The 19,055-nt window shown below is 46.2% G+C and overlaps 1 protein-coding gene across 1 annotated transcript in view; it reads left to right on the forward strand.

Moving 5' to 3' along the window:
* Window positions 1–19,055, forward strand: part of NID1 (nidogen 1) — an 84,968-nt gene that overhangs the window by 25,126 nt on the left and 40,787 nt on the right. The window contains exons 2-7 of the mRNA XM_002928264.4: window positions 5,018–5,317; window positions 6,976–7,202; window positions 9,321–9,694; window positions 12,296–12,445; window positions 16,002–16,253; window positions 18,714–18,914. Coding sequence (XP_002928310.2) covers window positions 5,018–5,317; window positions 6,976–7,202; window positions 9,321–9,694; window positions 12,296–12,445; window positions 16,002–16,253; window positions 18,714–18,914 — 1,504 coding nt within the window. The remainder of the gene's footprint in view (window positions 1–5,017; window positions 5,318–6,975; window positions 7,203–9,320; window positions 9,695–12,295; window positions 12,446–16,001; window positions 16,254–18,713; window positions 18,915–19,055) is intronic.

A 19,055-nucleotide genomic window follows, 5' to 3' on the forward strand; every position in this document is an offset into this window, starting at 1 on the left:
TCTAGGGACTTTGCTATTTAAATTTTTCCTCCTTGCTTTTCTTCAAAGCAAGACAGTTCTGTTTCCAAAGTTCTGATCTTTTACATTATGTGCAGGCATTCTGAGATGAATAGGGAGTTTTGGGGGATGGTAATGATAGGTAGACTTTGGATTGTTTCTAGAGCTGTATTTCTGGCTTTACAAAGATTTGTAACATAACGACAGTTGCTCTTAATTCCATAAACCATTGGGATGTAGCTTTAGTGATATCAAGGGGCTGAATCTCCCATCTAAATACATTATATTCAGTTTGCTTCTTTATATTGTGGGAAGGTCTTCTTCCAAGATGAAAATGAAAAGATTCTTCTGTTATGGATTTAGAGGTGCTGTGTCTTTGTGTATTTTAGTAAATCCTTCCACAAAAGACTTCAGAATGTTTTTCTTTTCCTCTGGGTACGTAGTTTCATTTTAGCTTAGGTGAGAAGGCCTAAAAACGTATTCCTTATCATCTCTGAATGTCAGCTCTAATTTGGCCAACTTTTGACCGTAGAGCAACTTTAAAAAGTCCTTTCAAGTATCTCGTCAGGTTTCAGCCGGCAGAAACAATTTATATTCCCAGCAGTATTAAATAATCCCTTGGACGCAAGAGGCATCCCCCAAGGAGGGTGCAAAGAATACTACCTGCCCAAGATAACTCCTTTAGGCTCTCCCAAAGATAACCAAAAGAAACAAAGACTTCGACAATTCTCCTGAGAGCCGGCAATAGTTGATAGGACCCTAGCCACAAATGGAGGGCAACACACATCTCTGTCTGACCAAATTTTGGGGGCGCCACAACCTGACACAAAACCAGATAAATAAGAAGGCAGTAGCTACCCCCTAAAGAGAAAAGATCAACAGTCAATGGGTGCCCAAAAGTAAATTCGCAAGTCACAATTCAAAGACCTAATTGTTACAAATGTTTTTGCCTGCCAATCTGAATTTGGAAAGGAAAGGACAACATGAAATTTGACCTTCCTCTCTCAACCAGGCTCTGCAGATAGAGATCTGGGAGAGCTGACTTTGGCAAGAAGTCTCACCCTTTGCTGGCTTCTGCCAGTTTTCCCAGGATTCCATCTGCATGCTCTGGAGTGAGTAGGGTGTCTGGCAGGTCATATCCTGGTCACCAGAAGTGGTAGAGCAGGAAAAATAACTTTCCCTCTACTTTTTATGGTGAGTGGTTGGCTGAGACTCCTTTTTTTCTAGGATTCCTCATAAATGGATAAGCTTATCTAGGTTAAAAGTTCTCCACTGTGGCCACTGTATTTCAAGATTATCTTTGGTAGGATTAACCTGTTTGTTCAGCCTTAAAACAAAATTGTATTCACCCAGGGCCTCATGCTATACCCAGTCCAGCTTAAGTTGGACCCAATCTGACCCTGGACCCAGATCTGGCAGATAGGTTTCTTAGGACTTCTTAAATCTATAGATCCCCCTAACCACCTTTTTTCTTGAAATATATTTGTTAAAGAAACTGGGTATTTGTCCTTCACAGTGTCCCATGTTCTGGATTTGGCTGATCGTGTCTCTATAGTATCACTGAACATGTTCTTCTGTCCCCTGTATTTCCTGTAAACTGGTGGTTAGATCTGGAGACTTTCTTGGATTCAGGTCATCAGTTCATATTTACGCTGACTTTTTGTTTTAGTAATTGGTGTGGCGCTCCAGTGGGAAGGACCACCGCAACCCATAATGCTCTGATCCTTCATGAGGCTCACGAGTGGAACTCACACACCTTCAGGCACTATTTCTAGAACAGCCCTGGTATTCAGGCCTTATTCTGTCTGAACCGCCCCACTCTTTTTTCTGGAGGAAGTCAGGAAGGGAGGGGACTAACACACGCCAGGCAGTGTATAAGCTTTGAGCTACAGCAGTGACCAAAGTGGACACGGTCCCAGCTTTTGAAGGGACATACCACCTTGTGGGGAAAGTAGTGAGAGCCAGCAGATGAGCAAATAAGGTCATTCCACATGGTGGTCCGCACTTGGAAGGAAACAAACAGGAAGCAGGGACAGAAATGGGGGGGTCAGGGAGTGAGGGAAGGGAGAAGGAGGGGTGAGCAGGAGGGGCCTACACTGGATAGAAGGAGAAGGCTCTCTTAGAGGCCGTACTTCACTGAGCCCAGAGGGTGAGAGTGAGCCAGTCATGTGAATGCATGAAGTGGTGGGGAGAAGGTGCTGCCGGTCGTGGGGATGGAGAGAGTGTCAGGGACCTCAGAGGTGGGACACACGGGACGTGGGATGAGAAAGGGGAAGGAATCAAGGCCAACTCCCCAGTTTCCTGTCTCAAGCAACTGGGAGAATGGCATGAATCTCTCAGTGGTCCCCACTCTGGTCCCCTTGCAGATTGTAGTACCCAAGTCCGCCCTTCTGGCCTCCTAAGTACTTTATAGGCCTTTCCCTTCTTGCTCCCTGTGCTTCCATCGACTTGCTCAACTTTAAGAAGATGGAGAAAAGGAACAAGATGATGAAAGCGTCAGATTTGTACAGTGGGACTGGCACCCAAATGTCAGAGAATATTGTTCAAGTCAGCCATACATTGGTATATCTCAAACAAGCAAACACTGACTCGGGAGAAGTTTAAAGCTAAGAGTCAAATGAAACTTCTGGATGTTCTATGACATTTATCTCTGATGTCATCTTTCATTATCACCAACAGTTGAGTTGCATGTGCCATAAAAGGGCCTGAAAAATAATTTTCCAGTACTGATACTAATGAGGGTTATGTGGTCTGTGTCCAAGGCATTTGCTGTGCTTCTCAATACTTGTCTAAAAACTAGATTCCCAAAGCATTCCTTGTGATAGGACACACAATCCTGTGCCCAGATTCTAAATACTAAAAGACACCAGGAGTGTTTTCAGAATTGTTGGGCTGACTAAAATTTCACTGGAAAACGGCTTTTTAAAACTAAGTTTTCCGTATGTGGTCTCCGTGTGATAGCTTCCCACTAGCGGCTGGTAACTGCCAGCTTCTGGTGGCTTGGGAAAATGAACTGTTTCCCACGCCCCCACACGTCAGCCCCACTGGGATGTCCGTGCAGGGAGATGTGTGGATGGGCTGGCGGGACGAGAGGGTGAGAAACTAGCTGGCCGAGCTCCTTCCCTGACTGCCTTCTCAGCCTGCCAGCACGCTCCAGAAAATCACTGCTGGGGCCAGGTGGTGCTGGAAATTATGCCCCTAAACAGTTAACAGCCCAGAAGACTGGTCAGAAGGGAGGGTTTTGCTAAGTCCACACATAACTGCCAGAATTCTCGTGCCTTGTTCCTTTCCCTTCCCCGGGCCCAGATCCACTCCACCCCTTTGAACCTTTCCTCTTCTTTGTGTCCACCCCACCCCCTCCTCTAGTAATGAGGTCTGAAGGGAGTGGGGGAGAAGGCTGTGTGGGAGGAGGGAGGGAAATAAGTGACTTGGAAAACCCACAGGCTTTCCAATCAACTCCTGAACAGGAAAGAGCCCCTTTTTTGCATTCATGTTCTTCTGATCCACCGCCTCTTACAACTACAGACTAAGGGGCCGTTTGCAAAGTCTCTCCCGTTTGATTAGGGCATCTTTTTTTTAAAATTCACAGATTCTCTGGGGCGCCTGGGTGGCACAGCGGTTGAGCGTCTGCCTTCGGCCCAGGGCGTGATCCTGGCATTATGGGATCGAGCCCCACATCAGGCTCCTCTGCTATGAGCCTGCTTCTTCCTCTCCCACTCCCCCTGCTTGTGTTCCCTCTCTCGCTGGCTGTCTCTATCTCTGTCAAATAAATAAAATCTTTAAAAAAATAAATAAATAAAAAATAAAATTCACAGATTCTCGAAGTAAAAAGGGCACCGAAATGGTGTTCTATGTCATCAGTGGATTGTACACTAACAAGGAAGGGGGGGGCGGTCAAAGCCTCATTCTTAGCATGGCTTTGCAGGAGACCCAGGTACCCCACCACCCAGTACCCTCAAATAATCAAGGGGCTTTTTGTCCCCTTCCCTTTTTCTCAAGCAGTGTGGGGGTTAGCTGGATAAGAATACCGATCTCTTTTTATAGGCACTTAGAACTGATTTCAAGAAGGCTGTACATGGTGATTAAGAGGGCCAACTTTGGAGTCCGGCTCCCTGGGTTCAAATCCCAGTGCTGACACTTAACTGGTAACTTTGGATAAATTTAACTTACCTCATTTTCTCCATCAGAAAAATGTGGATGATATTAGTATCTAGTCTTACTGAGTTCTTCTGAGGATTCAATGTTGACAAGATGCCTGGGACATGGAAAACATTCAGTGTTAGCTATTATTCTGACACATTAAACTATTTACAATTATTAATGATACTGTAATGCCCCATTCAAATTTACTTCTTTTTTTTTTTAAGAGATGCACTTTCAATTTATTTTATTCACTTATTTATTATTACTTTGAGTAAGATCTATGCCCAAAGTGGGGCTTGAATTCATGACCCCGTGATCAAGAATCGCATGCTCTACTGACTGAGCCTGCCGGGTGCCCCCAAAGTGACTTCTTGACCCATTACTCATTGTATCATCATCTGTGTGTGTCAGCCCTCCCCCCATCCTTCTGGATTGTGGGTTCCTTGAAGGGAGAGACTGTGTTCTATCCATTTTGGGACCCACAGCCCAGCCCTGTATATAACGATTATGCAGTTTGTTGGGTGACTTAGTGAAGGTTTTAATAATGGCTTAGGTTTGAGTGGCGTTTTGCAGAGTACGAAGCAGGCACACATGGGAAACCCAAGACTCGAAGTTCAAGACACGTGTCCAAGGTCCAGTGATGGGTGTATGCCAGAGTAAGGTCCTGTAATTCTTGCCCCGTGCTCCCTCCACCAGGCCATCTGCTCAGGAGAGGAGTGCTGAATTTTATAATTCAGGATCATGTCCTTCTCCAATTCTGTTGTATTTGACAGACTGGGGGTACCTGTGACAGCGTTCTGTGCACGGAAGCTCAGAGTCCCTGAGGAAGACTTTTTTTTTCCTTGCTCTCCTCTTAACTATGCTTTGTTTTGTGCAGGTCACCACAAATGGCATTATTGCCACGAGTGAACCCCCAGCCAAAGAATCCTATCCAGGATTCTTCCCACCGACCTTTGGAGTCGTCGCACCTTTTCTGGCGGACTTGGACACGACAGATGGCCTTGGGAAGGTTTATTATCGGGAAGACTTATCCCCCTCCGTCACTCAGCTGGCCGCAGAGTGTGTCCAGAGAGGGTTCCCAGAAGTGTCTTTCCAGCCCAGTAGCGCGGTGGTTGTCACTTGGGAATCCGTGGCCCCCTACCAGGGGCCCAGCAAGGACCCTGACCAGGAAGGCAAGGTAAGCACTGTCCCAGGTACAAGGGCAAATAGTCAGCAGGTTGATTTCATACACTTTGGTCTTCCTTGAAGGAAGGGAGACATTGGGTAGATCAAGAAGCCAGGCCTAACATAACTTTTTGGGACATGCCCCTGTTTCGCCTTAGAAAAAAATAACTTCACTCCACCATTATTTAATTTTTATAGTATTACAGAAAGAGAGAAACTGGAAAGGTCCAAAAGCATTCCTTTTACACAGGGGATGTCCCAGGTTGGTAGTTCCCAAAGTCGATACCACAGAACACCATTCCTACAAGATAGTCCTTGAGAAAGAGGCCTCCCCTGGCCAAGTAAGTTTGGGAAATGCAAAATTTTATCTCCCCTTGGGTGACTCACTCTGAAAAGTCCTGCAATAAAGAAACCTGCTTAATTTTTTAAAAAATTCAGCAGTCCCCAAACCTTTTGGGCATACTCTATTTTTTTCCCTCCCAAATAAGATACATTATGTCCCACTTTGGGAAAGCCTGTTATGAGCCTGCAGGACACAGTTTGCTTTTTGTATCTTTCTGAGTGTTCTACTTGAAAACTGCTTAAAGCCTTAAATTTCTCAAGTGTGTGTCCCTTCTACTTGAGTGATGAACGCCCAACCCCTTGTGCAGAGCCCTTGCCCCCCACTTGGGCCTCATCTCCCTTTACCCTTCCTTCTCCACACATCCTTTGCAGCAGCTGTATCACATTGTTTGCCATTCTCTGATCATCACCCCCACCCCCACCCCCGCCCCAGGATCTTGCATTTTCTGTCCTCTCTGCTTGCAGTGTCCTCTCCCTGACCCCCACTACTGATGTTGAACTGTACTTGGTCCTCTGGACTTGCATAGCCTCATCTGCTCCCACCCCCCAGCTTCGGGCACTTCTTTCCGTGGCTTCTGTCGTGCTCACACACGACTCCATGATAGAATCTATCCCCCATTTTGCAACGTTTTCTTCATACGTCAGCCTTCCCATCTAGACTGGAAATTCTCGAGCGTGGGGACCATGTATTTATAGGAAAGGTACTAATGCTGAAAGAGTACTTTCTCTGTGCCTGGCTCTGAATATCTCACATAGGTCTCCCACCATTTCTGTGAAGTACATGGTTTTCTCTCCATCTGGCAGATTCCGAAATCCAGGCTTAGAGAATTTAAATAACATGCTCAAGGTCACACAACCCGTGATTAGGGGAACAAAGATCTGGGTCCAGATCTGTTTTCTCCCAAAGCTCATGTTTGGTTTTGGGTTTGTTTTTTTCTTACTGTATGTTGCTTGGGGTCAATAAATGTATGACAAATGATGACTGTCGTTCATATGTTTAATGGCCATGGAGACAAATTCAAAGGGTAAGAATTTGCTAAGGGGCATGAGATTCTGGCCACCATCCAGAGGTACCCTCTATAATTTTTGGCTACCCTTCATTCAGAAGGTGATTTATTAATTAATTGGAAAATTTCATGTTGACAAAGCCTTAGAGATATTTAAGTGGAGCCATCCTGGAATACCTGGTTCTTGCTACAAAAATACTTCTTTTAGAATAAGGCGAGAATACTGCCACCTCTCGGCTTTCTCTGTATAGTCTGGGGAATAGAACAATTTACGATCTATCGATATGTTCTTGAGTAACTGAATCTCAACTCATCTTCACAGAGAAACACATTCCAGGCTGTTCTGGCTTCCTCTGATTCCAGCTCCTATGCCATTTTCCTCTATCCTGAAGACGGTCTGCAGTTCTATACGACATTCTCAAAGAAGGACGAGAAGCAAGTTCCCGCTGTGGTCGCATTCAGTCAAGGTGTACAGGGATTACTCTGGAAGAGCGAAGGAGCTTATAATATATTTGCTAACGACAGAGAATCACTTGGAAATTTGGCCAAGTATGTCTTTTTCGTTCTTCAGTAGATTCTCCCCTTAATGATCATTTTATTATTAAGATGATCATTTTATTATTTTATTAAGGATGATATAATGGGCACTAGAGAACATTACCTAAAAATGTTCCCACAGATTTAAGTTTTGTATGTAGTTTTTTATGTTATGTAGTGCTTTTTTCCAGAGTGAAACAGTTTCTCCCATCTCCTCTGCAGTATAAAGTTAGAAGTAAACACCATTCAAACCCTGTCTCCTGCTATGAACCCAAGGCCGAGAAAAACCTTCTCCCCCCACGTGGACTAGGGAAGAAATTCTTACAGCAGAGTTAGTGCTCTCTTGGGCTGTTTTGTGGAATTTGGCAAAAGTAGGGAGAGCTCGAACTGCTTTTTTCTAAAACTAGAATCTTTCCTCTCCCATGATGCCTTAAAAAGTGAGAAAGAACACCCTCCCTCCCAATTTCATATTATCCAATTGAGTCTAAAACTTACCTGCCCTTGACTTGATGGTGTGCTTAGCACCTGGCTCTGTGCGGGTGGGGGTAGCCCTCATTTATCGTGCTTGCCCGTTTCTGTGGTATGAACACTCCTTTCATGGCCAGGTTTCAGCCACGCATGTCATGTTGCTCAATATGGAGTTGAGAAGAGAACCATTCTTCTCACCATACAGATGCAATAGACTTAAATAACTTCCAGAACATAGATAATAGTAAAATAATTCAGCGTGATGAGTTTCAAATATTTATGGCCTTTGTTTTTAATATCATTTCTGTAATTGTAAGTTTATGTGATTTAATTTTTTACCAGTGGCTCTGTTTAATAACTGGCTTGCAAAATTACTAAAATAAAACAACGGGCTCTCATGAGCTCCTGCACACCACTGCCTTCCCTGGAGTCCTGGGACAGAGAAACTGGGACACATCCTCTTTCTGCAGGGCTTTCTCGATTCCTCATGCCCTGTCCCACCCCGATGTTTTGCTCAGGATTCTCTACTGGGTAACGTCTGTCCCTTCTTTCTCGTGTATAAGCTGGTCATTTTACGTAGTTTCTGATAGGAGCGCTTCCAATCACAGACGCATAGGCACAGTAAAAATGGTGGAGAAGGAAGGAGAGATTAGGGACATTCTACTGTGTTTTTTAATTAGATGACACCTTTAGATTCTGAATCTCATTTGCATTTCACTATATCCTTGGGACAGGAAGAGGTAAACTGAGACCTGTCCAAGCTACCACAGCTGATAAAGTTGGCATTTCTGATAATCCAAGTCTGTACTGTTTTCACTCCCAACACTTCTGATACCACATAGGTGAGATTTTTTCCCCCCTATACCTACCAATTCTCTCAGTGTCTGGACATCGCTTTGGTGTCCTGCAGTTCAGTTGGGCTTTGACGCAGACAGCCCAGGGTGAGCACAGACCCCACAAGACAGCCCCATTTCAGATACCAGCCGAAAGTTCCAGGTACTGTACTCACTGTACTTCTGATCAGTCAGCTATAAATTGGGGGTTTCTGGGACCCCCTGCTCAGGTTCCCTCATTTTGCTAGCATGGCTCACAGAACTCAGGAAAGCACTTTTCTTATTATCACTGGTTTATTTTAAAGGATACAACTCGGGAACAGGCAAATAGAAGAAATGCATATGACAAGGTATCAGAGGGAGAGGGGGCTTGAAGCTTCCATGCCAGCTCTGGGCATACCACTCTCCTGTGCTCACCAACCCCAAAGCTCTCCCAGCCTCATCATTTGGGGGTTTTTATTACATAAGCATGATTGATGAACTCCTTGGCCCTTGGTGATTAACTCAGTGCCAACCCCTCTCTCCTTTCTGGAAGTCAGGGCATGGGGCTGAAAGTTCTAATCATGCCTTGGTCTTTCTGCTGTCCAGCCCCCATCCTGAAGCTCCCTAGGGTCCCAGCTGCCCATCATGTCATTAGCATACAAGAGACAGTCTTATCACTGCCGAGATTATAAGGATTTTAGGAGCGGTCTGCCAGAACCAGAGACCAAGATAAAGTAGGCAATGGGTTTCAGGCTGACACACAGATCCCCAGGGCTCCCTCTGCCCTGTTAGTGGGGGCGGTTTATGGGTTCCTGGCCTGTTTCTAAGAAACCTGTCCTTCCTCCAGGAGCAGCAACTCGGGGCAGCAGGGCATCTGGGTGTTTGAGATCGGGAGCCCGGCCACAGCCAGTGGCGTGGTGCCCTCCGACGTGAGCCTTGGACTGGATGACGGAGCGGAATACGATGATGAAGACTATGAGTTGGTGACACATCTGGACCTGGACGACTTGAGCACGACACCTTTCCCCTACGAGGCTCGGAGGAGGGGAGACCCAGGCACACACAGTGCACCCCGTGTCCTCTCCCCCCGCCGCCTGCCTACCGAGAGACTCCCCGGACCTCCCACGGAGAGGACCAGGTCTTTCCAGCCGCCAGCAGAGACATTTCCCCAGCAGCACGCGCAGGTCATAGATGTGGACGAAGTTGAGGAGACAGGAGTGGGTAAGGCCATTGACGTCACAGCTGGTCTGTCCTGGGACCCTTGGGTTTCCAGCCAGGAGTCCTGCTGGGGGGGTCGGTTGTGTGCCTTCTATGGCAGTTTGGGAGGATGAGAGCTGGAGATGTAGGGGCGGCCCTCGCAGCTGTAGGGCTTCGCAGGATGGGCCTGACGGCTTCAAAGACTCCAAGGGATCTTTGGGGATTAGGGCTGTGGTTACAGGGGAACTGCTGAGCGGGCGCTCTTTCAAGTTTCCTCTGACTCCCTTTTTGTCTGTTTTAAAGAGAAAAGAGCTTTGGAATTATTTTAAAAGTCAGATATTCTTATTTGTGACTTCTGGGATCAGAAATATATTCACCCACCTGAAAAAACATTTTAGAAGTTTCTTTGGCTATTTACGCCATTTATCTTTGACGTTTATTTCCCCTTGGTTTTGGAATAAGGATGGTTGATTATTTTTTCCTCCTAGGTCCTGTCAGCTTCAGAGTTGGTTTGTGAAGATTTAAAAATGCCAAACAAATAGATCCCCCTTTTAAAGATACTTTTAAAATACAATCTTTTCTAGTCAATCATATTCTGTCGAATTTTTGCTACATCTTGAGGGAAAACCTTTTGAGCACCAGAATGCTTTGATTTGTCTTATAAAAGAACTGATTCACCCCTCAGGTTGACGTATAATCCACCAACATTCACATAAATGAGGTGGTCCAAGCCTCTAATGATGTTCACTGCAAATCTTTCCTGCTTCTACTGTGAAGTTATAAGGCCTCCAGAAGGGGCGCCTGGGTGGCTCAGTTGTTAAGTATCTGTCTTTGGCTCAGGTCATGATTCCAGCGTTCTGAGATCGGGCCCCCTCATCGGGCTCCCTGCTCAGTGGGAAGCCTGCTTCTCCCTCTCCCACTCCCCCTGGTTGTGTTCCCTCTCTCGCTGCCTCTTTCTCTTTCAAATAAATAAGTAAAATCTTTAAAAAAAAAAAAAAAAGGCCCCCAGAAAAATCAACTCCATTCCACATGATTCACTCAATTTTAATTTCTCCTTACTTCTGATTTGTTTCATAGCAGTTGTTTTAAATGGTTTTGTTTGTTTGTTTGTTTTTTCGAGTATCCCAAAGCATGGACAAGATCTGGTGGCCAGGGGAAGTGTGCTTACTTACTTCTAAGGCACAGACATGGAGAAGTTACCCTTTATGGCGTGATGAGGACATGGGTTCATGTCTCAGGGCTCGCTTCCGCACCCTGGATTTCCTGGGGCGATGCTAACATCTCTCAGCACACCACCCTCTTCTCTTATAGCTGGTTCCAGGCTCACCTCCCCCAGACGTGTGGGGTATGTTTACTTGCTGTTGTCGTTCCAGACTGATCTCCCCCAGACACGTGGGGTATGTTTATTCGCTGATGTTGAGTCTGGAGTCTTATTCTGCTTTTCCCCTATCTAGGTGTCTGTGGAATTCTCATCTGTGAAGCCATCACTTTGAAATGAGATCATAGCTAGCACCAACAACTTAGGGTGGGGTAGTACTTGGTCCTGATAAAAGCCTAGATTTGAACCCCAATGAGTCTAAAACAGATGTTTTTCTGTCCCTCCATCCCACGGTTTTATTTCACTGTTCCTATTAGAAAGGTCAGTTTTCTGTAGGCAGCAGTACGTTCCTGGTGTTATTTGAAAAGTCACCCACAGATACGCAGGCCATAAGAGACCCGCTGGGAGCTGGGCCCACAGCTGGAGCTGAAGCAGTCACGTCTTGTGTGCTCAGCTCAGGGCCCAAGTGTTCCAGCGCCAAACGCCACCTTTGTACGCACTGGAAACTCCCTTCTGAGTGTGTAGACTACTCACATCTACCTGAGGTTGGACTTTACTTTTATCTTCCCTGGTAACACTCCATTATAAATTGGATCATTATCCCTTCTAAAAGCCCATTCCCCCCTGTGCTTTTGAACTTCACTCCAAATTAATTTGCTCTGGATTATTAAATTTAATGAGCTAGTTCATAAATCTAACGAAATGAAGCTGGGAGGTAGGAATTTGAAATAGAAATTCTTTTTGTTTCTTGGGTCAAAGACCTTTAGACCAAGTATGACTAAGGAATTATTTCTAATCAGTTTCTGAATATAAGAGCTTCTGAGTTTTCCCCTGGGGAGAAAAAGGGGGAAGTTTAAAAATATTTTCAGGTCATTAAAATGACAAATTTTATTTACATATAATTTTTTTGCCACAATAAAAGATAGTAAAAAAAAAAAAAATTAAGGTCTGTCCCAAAATGTGAAGCTAATCTGACCACATTTCCTGGACACCATATTAAGATTGATAGTGGGTGGCAGTAAACTAGTAGTGATCCAGTGATAATATGGAGTCAGTGATCTAGTACATGGATTATAGCATTTTTAAATAACACCCTGTGATTTCTCAGACTGCTTTCAGACCCGTTTGCTTGGTGGCTGGAGTACAGGAACCACCGCAGGACTTCGGTAGCCACGGGCTGTGAGCGCAGTCCCAGAATCCCCCGCGCCGATGGGAATTCCTGCAAGGCTCGAGAGCGCACGGAATAACGAAGCCGGGTCTGCTGCCGTGCCAAGTGCTGACAGGTGTGCTGTGTTTTCTCCGAACAGTGTTCAGCTACAACACGGATTCCCGCCAGACGTGCGCCCACAACAGACACCAGTGCTCCGTGCATGCCGAGTGCAGGGACTTCGCCACCGGATTCTGCTGCAGCTGCGCGGCTGGCTACACTGGGAACGGCCGGCAATGTGTCGCAGAAGGTATTTGGCTTTGGGGACTTCGGGGTTGTGAGATCGAGCCCGGCGTCGGGTTCCACACTGGGCGTGGAGCCTGCTTGGGATTCTCTCTCTCCCTCTGCCTCTGTTCGCGCTCTCTCTCTCTCTCTCAAAAAAGAAAAGAAGGTATTTGGCTTTTATGTGTTCCATTTGTGCGTGGGGAGGAGGGAGTGGAGTTTTTGTTTTGGGGGTTTGTTTTGTAATGTTGGCCTTGACCCAGATCTCTAAAGGTGTGTAGTGGTTTTAGTAGATATTAGATTTTAAGTGATATTTAATCTCTCATTCCCATCCTTTCTCATCCTTCTCTAAAGGGGGCTTCTCAGGGAATGCCCATTTTTCTAATATGGTGAGGTGTCTTTCTGTCCTATGCTATATTTTTCTCCATCTGGGGAATGACTGCCCATGGGAGCCCATCTTCACAACTGCCCTTAGTGTGGGACCAAGGCTGAAGTGCTGAAATAATGCAGCCTGGACCAGGCATGGTTAATGCCTCTTGTTTTCCTCTGTTTCTTTCCAACCTCCTCTGTGGCATTGCTCACAGAACTGAGTGTCCTAATGGTTGTTAAACCCCAGCCGGGCCACAGTGGGCAGGCGTGGACCAGAGTTTGTAGTGGGGAGAAGTGTATTCCAATCACCTTTCCCCTCAGGCTATCCTTTCTTCATGTCCCTGAAATCACAGTGTGATGATGGCAGAGCATAAGGGGTGCACCAGTTAATTCTGGAGCGCCAAACCCATTGTGGGGCTGACTCCAGAATGGAATCAGCTATGGGTCAACATTGTTCTGAGCTTTGCCCCCAAGAGGACTGACTAGTCTTGATGCTCTCGGGTGAACAGGAGAATTTTCTCCATGAAAGCCTAGAGGGTTGGGATAATGGTTTACTCAGAGAGTGAGACCTCTGGAAGCCTGGGGCCATAAACTGAGATTAAAACAAAAGCAGCAAAAACCCTACTATACCGAACATTTGTCCCTTCAGACGCCAATTCACCTCACTTGTCACTCACTGGTCATTTGCCTCTTGTTGAATAAGGAACCTCAACTGCTTTGCAAAATTTGATGAAATAAAACTCAGTTGGAGGAATGGTTTCTGTTTTTCACATCCCCAGCCTTAGCTGTAGTTAAATCAGTTAATTTAATTTGCTAAAAAAAGTTTCCTTCTGGGTCACAAGGAGATAAAGTGAGTTTTGTTAAATACCGTCTGAAGCAATGAAAGAAAATTATGTGTATTTTTCATGTTAATTTGGGGGGATGTTTTGAACTTCTGTAAATGTGTTCTGTTTTCTTTTATATCTCATCACCCCAGGCATGATGTGCCTTTGCTTCTTTGTTTTAGGCTTGGCTTTTATACTTCTCTTATCCTGTGAGAAGCTTCCAGAATCTGCAGTGAAAGCTCATTCTCAAAGAGCAACCTCCTTAGCTCTTTCCATGCCGAATATCAGAGCTGGAAGTGCTGAGCAGTCTGTGTTTGGTGGCAAGCTCAGCTGTAACAAACTGTTTAGCTCCATATTTTGACATTATATACACGCCCCCATAATAGTTCTGTGGTTTAAATATTTGTTGGATTCTTGCTACTTTTGAAACATTTTTCTGGCTCAAGGTTTGGTGGAAAAAATTTGTTTGGTTTCCTTCACTTGGCTTTCCTGCTTGTTTCTCTGATTGTTTGGGGGATGCATTTTTTTGATATTAGTCTTCCAACTTCATAGCACTCCCCAGTGTAATGACACAGTCTGTGTGCAGAAATACTGTGTGTGTTGAGTATGCCTTGGCTTGTCAGTGACCCTGTTTAATGACCTGGGGTGTATAGAACACAGCAAAAGGTCTTCTGCACATGGGCGAGGATGCTCAGGTGCGAGCCCCTCTGTCCAGTGTTATTCAACAGACATTACCGGGAACTTACTGTGTGCGGAAAACTCTGCTGAGGCCCAAGGGAAGGAGCTGGGTATGAACGTCCTGTCCCTGGTAATCTAGGAAGAGAAGCAACCTGTGTGCAACCGATAACTGATCGAATTTAATTCTGCATCAAACCTGAACAGTCCAAGGTGACTTATTTACCTCTTCCATCAGTTCTCTTAAAGATATAATTAACACCCTTGTTTAAAGCACAGAGTTTGACGGGTCTTAGGCTCTTCGCTGAGTTGTGTAACTATCACCTCTAATTGGTTGTAGAACATTTTTATTTTTATCAGTCCAGAATAAAACACTGTATCCGTTAGCAGTCATTCTCATTTCCCCCTGGTCCCAGGTCGCTGCCCCTGTCCGCGACTGATCTACTTCCTCTCATTATGGGTTGTCCTCTTCTCAAACATTTCCATTTCATTCCACAGAATGATACAATATGTGACCTTCTGTGTCTGACTTCTTTCACTTAGCCTGGTATTTTCAAGGTTCATCCGTGTTTTGGCAGGCGTCAGGACTTCGTTCCTTTTTCCTAGCTGTACATTCCATTGCACGGTTATACCAAGTGATGGACGTTCTGGCCATGATGAATAATGCCACTAAGAACATTTGCGTACAAGTTTTTGTGTGGACCTAGGTTTCCTGTTCTCTTGGGACTATACCTCGGAGTTGGAATTTCTGCGTCATATGGTAACCTTCAGTTTTCTTATCTGACTACAAGAACGACTTCATTTCTTTAGATCTTACATTTTCCTGATTCAACAGAAATATATGAAAGTTATAGATATTCACAAAACATAGAGGCATATATTATAGAAAATGAATGTTTATTGTATTGCCCTGAGTTAACCCCTGTTAGCAGTTTTGTGTATATCTCTTCTGGTATTTTTCCCTGAGGTATACGCTGACATTTATTATTAATGTGTTTTTAAACAAAAACAGTATTCTCTATATACTGTTTGGTAATTTATGGAGAAAGCTTTTAAATTTCCACAGTAGGTTTCACGTGTTTCCCAGTTGTCTGAATGGAACAATCAACCACGAACACACTGCAGTCCACGAGCCGGTCCGGGCCATTGGCCGTGTTTGTGTGGCGCCTGATGTCTGTGGTGTCCCATCTGTTGGAGCTTGGGCCATACGAAGCTCCAGGACCCAGACCTCACCCTCGGTGAGAGAACCGTATTTGAGCCGGAACTGTGTATTAAGATGTGTGACAGATCAGGCTGCTGAATGGCCCAGTTCCCCAGGACCATCCAGTTTGGCCCTCTGTCCCAGCGAAACGACTCATTCTGTCCCTTAAACGCTCCAAAGTGATCAGTGATAGGATTCCCTAGTTCTCGATCACCCATGCCACTGTTCTTCTCCCGAGGTTATTGTATTTCCCCTGAAGTTCCTCCATCGCGCAGTCGCTCCCGTTGGAGCTACTTCCGCGATGTCAGTTATCGGTCAGCATGGGAGGGAGGCAGGATGTTGGAATTTCTAAGGCTCACAGACAGTCGTGGGGACGGTCCTCTTGAGAACAATTACTTTCACTTAACCCAAAGCCCTTTACCCCAACAGTGTTCTGCCTCTTTCCTTTATAGGTACAGGTCCCACCAGGCATGTTATTCTTTTTGAAAAGGCTGGCTTCTTTGTTTCGTGCTCAGGTTCCCCCCAGCGAGTTAACGGCAAGGTGAAAGGAAGGATCTTTGTGGGGAACGACCCGGTCCCCATCGTCTTCGAGAACACCGACCTTCACTCGTACGTGGTGATGAACCACGGGCGCTCCTACACGGCCATCAGCACCATTCCCGAGACCGTTGGCTATTCCCTGCTTCCTCTGGCCCCTGTCGGAGGCATCATTGGATGGATGTTTGCAGTGGAACAGGATGGGTTCAAGAATGGGTTCAGCATCACAGGTAATCTATCTTAGACATTACCGTTAGTGGTGCCTGGGGAGCCTGGGGGTGAATGGAAGGGGAAGTCCACGTCTGCAGACAACTTCCTGATGACCATTTTGTGGCTCCAGAAAGAGATGTCGAGGTAAAATGATCAGTAATTTGTTCATTAATATGTACTCACTAAGGCTATCTAGAACTGCATTTTGATCAGGGAGTGATTTCATGCTGGAGATTTAGAAGTCTCCAGCAGAGCACCCCGAAATATGGGGCTGTCCCAGTTTCCCTCATTCTGTTTATCAAGCCTGCCTCCAAATTCCCAACCAACCTGATCTGATATTTGACATTTCTTCAGTATCTGCTTGGAGAAAAGGAACTTGTCATTTCTAGGTGGTAAATTAAGCCTGATAAACATAATCTTCCCAAGTCTTAGAAAACCCGACTTTCTTTGGAGCTTCTTAGAGGCTGTGCCCTGTCAGGGACAGTTCAGTTTTTAGCAGACACGCAGACAGATGGTTGGGGGGGATGTTTCCATAGTGTGGTTGTGACCTCTCCCATGTTCTGCTGAGGCCAGCTCCCCTGTGCATGCTGGAGGCCCTTTTCTGGAACAGCTTGGGTGCAAGAGGCTGTGTCCTTCCTCTCCAGTCACTCTCCAGGGCCTCTTGTTCTGGGTCACAGGAACCCACCGCTGCCTCTGACTGCCTAGATCTGCTTTCTCCCTGCTGCCTCGCCTCGCTAGAGCCTCAGCCACGGCTTTCTTGTGAAAACACGGAAGCAGGGTCTCTAGGCTTTGCAAGTTTCACCCTCGAAAGTTACAGAGCATAAATACATAGCTTCCTGAAATGTGGCCATTTTAAAAAAGGAGAGGATATATAGTTGAAAAAGGGTGGACCTACCCATAAGATATCAACTGGATGGCCTAATATTTTTTCTCTCTATCCCTCAGGCATATATAGGCTGAGTATTATAACCGGGTTCATGTTCTCGTGCAACATGCTCCTTCCTTTGCAGACACAGCTGAGCTTTGCAGTCAGACCCACAGACGTAGCTACTCCTTCCCTGCACAGCTTTTCAAACTGGTGTTGCTTTGTATGTGAGTTGATTTAAACTGGCGATATTTCGTAACGACATCAACATCAGCAGGGCCAAGGGAGACTTGACAAATTCCCTGCCACAGCCAATCTCTGTTACTACGGTGGCCCTTAACTGCCCCAGGGCCTGGGTTAGCACTTGGATATCTGCCTGGGACTTGGGTACTTACCATAAAGCAGGAGTTGTCACACTTTCTGCCAAGGGGCAGATAGTAATATTTGCTTTGCCTAAATATCCTAGTCTATACGATCTCTGTTGTAACTCCTCAACTCTGTTGAGTCATTGCAGTGCAAAAGCAACCTTAGATAATACGTAAACGAATACGTGTGGCTGTGTTCTAATGAAACTTTACTACTGGGCACTAAAATTTAAATTTCATATAATTTTCATGTATTATATATGTGAAATATATATGATACTATATATGATATGAAATATTGTTCTTTTGACTTTTTAATAAACCATTTAAAATGTAAAGAGTGTTCTTGGCTTAAGGGCTGCTGGCCAGAGTTAGCCCCTGGGAGTGTGCAAACTTGGAAAAGAAGAAGCTAGAAGCAGGGCAGGTATTTTTTTTTTTAAAGATTTTATTTATTTATTTGACAGAGATAGAGACAGCCAGCGAGAGAGAGGGAACACAAGCAAGGGGAGTGGGAGAAGAGGAAGCAGGCTCCCAGCGGAGGAGCCTGATGTGGGGCTCGATCCCTGAACACTGGGATCATGCCCTGAGCCAAAGGTAGACGCTTAACGACTGAGCCACCCAGGCGCCCCATGGGCAGGTATTTTTGCTGCGTGTCTGGGGCTGCACAGACCAAGGGGAGTTGCTGAGCCGGCACTCGTAGTGAGTGCTCCCCAGGTGGTTTCTGGGACCGGCGACGGTTTGCCCTGAGTGACTCAGCTGTCCTGAGCAGTGCGCTGAGCTGTTACAGAAGTTGTCCCCATCACTGACATCTTGGAGCACTTGACATTTGACAGAGCACTTTTTCACGTACTTATCTCACCTAGTTTCCACAACGTAGCCTGCATCAGTCTTGTATCATCGAGAAATGCAGGCTCTGGGGGTCTAGGTAACTTGTTCCCATTTGCTCAGTCACTGCCTAGCACAGCTGGGAGTCAGACTCCGGTCCTTTGCCTTTTCCAGCACTGTTCCTGAGCCAGCCCCATCTCAGAGGCTGGTGTGGGGCTGGGAAGCAGCTTCTCTCCTCTGTGCCTGACTCAGTTGGGCCACGTGGACGTCCCGGCTCTGTCCTCCGTATCACCAGCTCCGTTTCTCCCGACCAAACTAAAGCGCCTGTGGAGGAGGGGCAAGCCTCCTTCATGAGCAGCACGCCCAGCCTAGCGCTGACACGAGGGGGCTCCCCAGACGGCAGAATGACTGACCTTGCTTTCCAGGAGGCGAGTTCACTCGCCAGGCCGAGGTGACCTTCGTGGGCTACCCGGGCAAGCTGGTCATCAAGCAGCAGTTCAGCGGCATCGACGAGCATGGACACCTGACCATCAACACGGAGCTGGAGGGCCACGTGCCCCACATCCCGTTCGGCTCCTCGGTGCACATCGAGCCTTACACGGAGCTCTACCATTACTCTCGTGGGGGTGAGCCACCAGCGCTGCGTGGGGGGTGGAGGGTGAGGGGGTGAGGGAGGGGGGGTGAAGGGGTAAGGGAGGTGAGGGTGAGGAGGTGAGCTGCCAGTGCTGCTTGGGGAGTGGGGGTGAGGGAGTGAGGATGTCGGGGTG

This window comes from Ailuropoda melanoleuca, chromosome 6 (assembly GCF_002007445.2).
Source record: "Ailuropoda melanoleuca isolate Jingjing chromosome 6, ASM200744v2, whole genome shotgun sequence".
In the NCBI taxonomy this organism is placed as follows: Eukaryota; Metazoa; Chordata; class Mammalia; order Carnivora; family Ursidae; genus Ailuropoda; species Ailuropoda melanoleuca.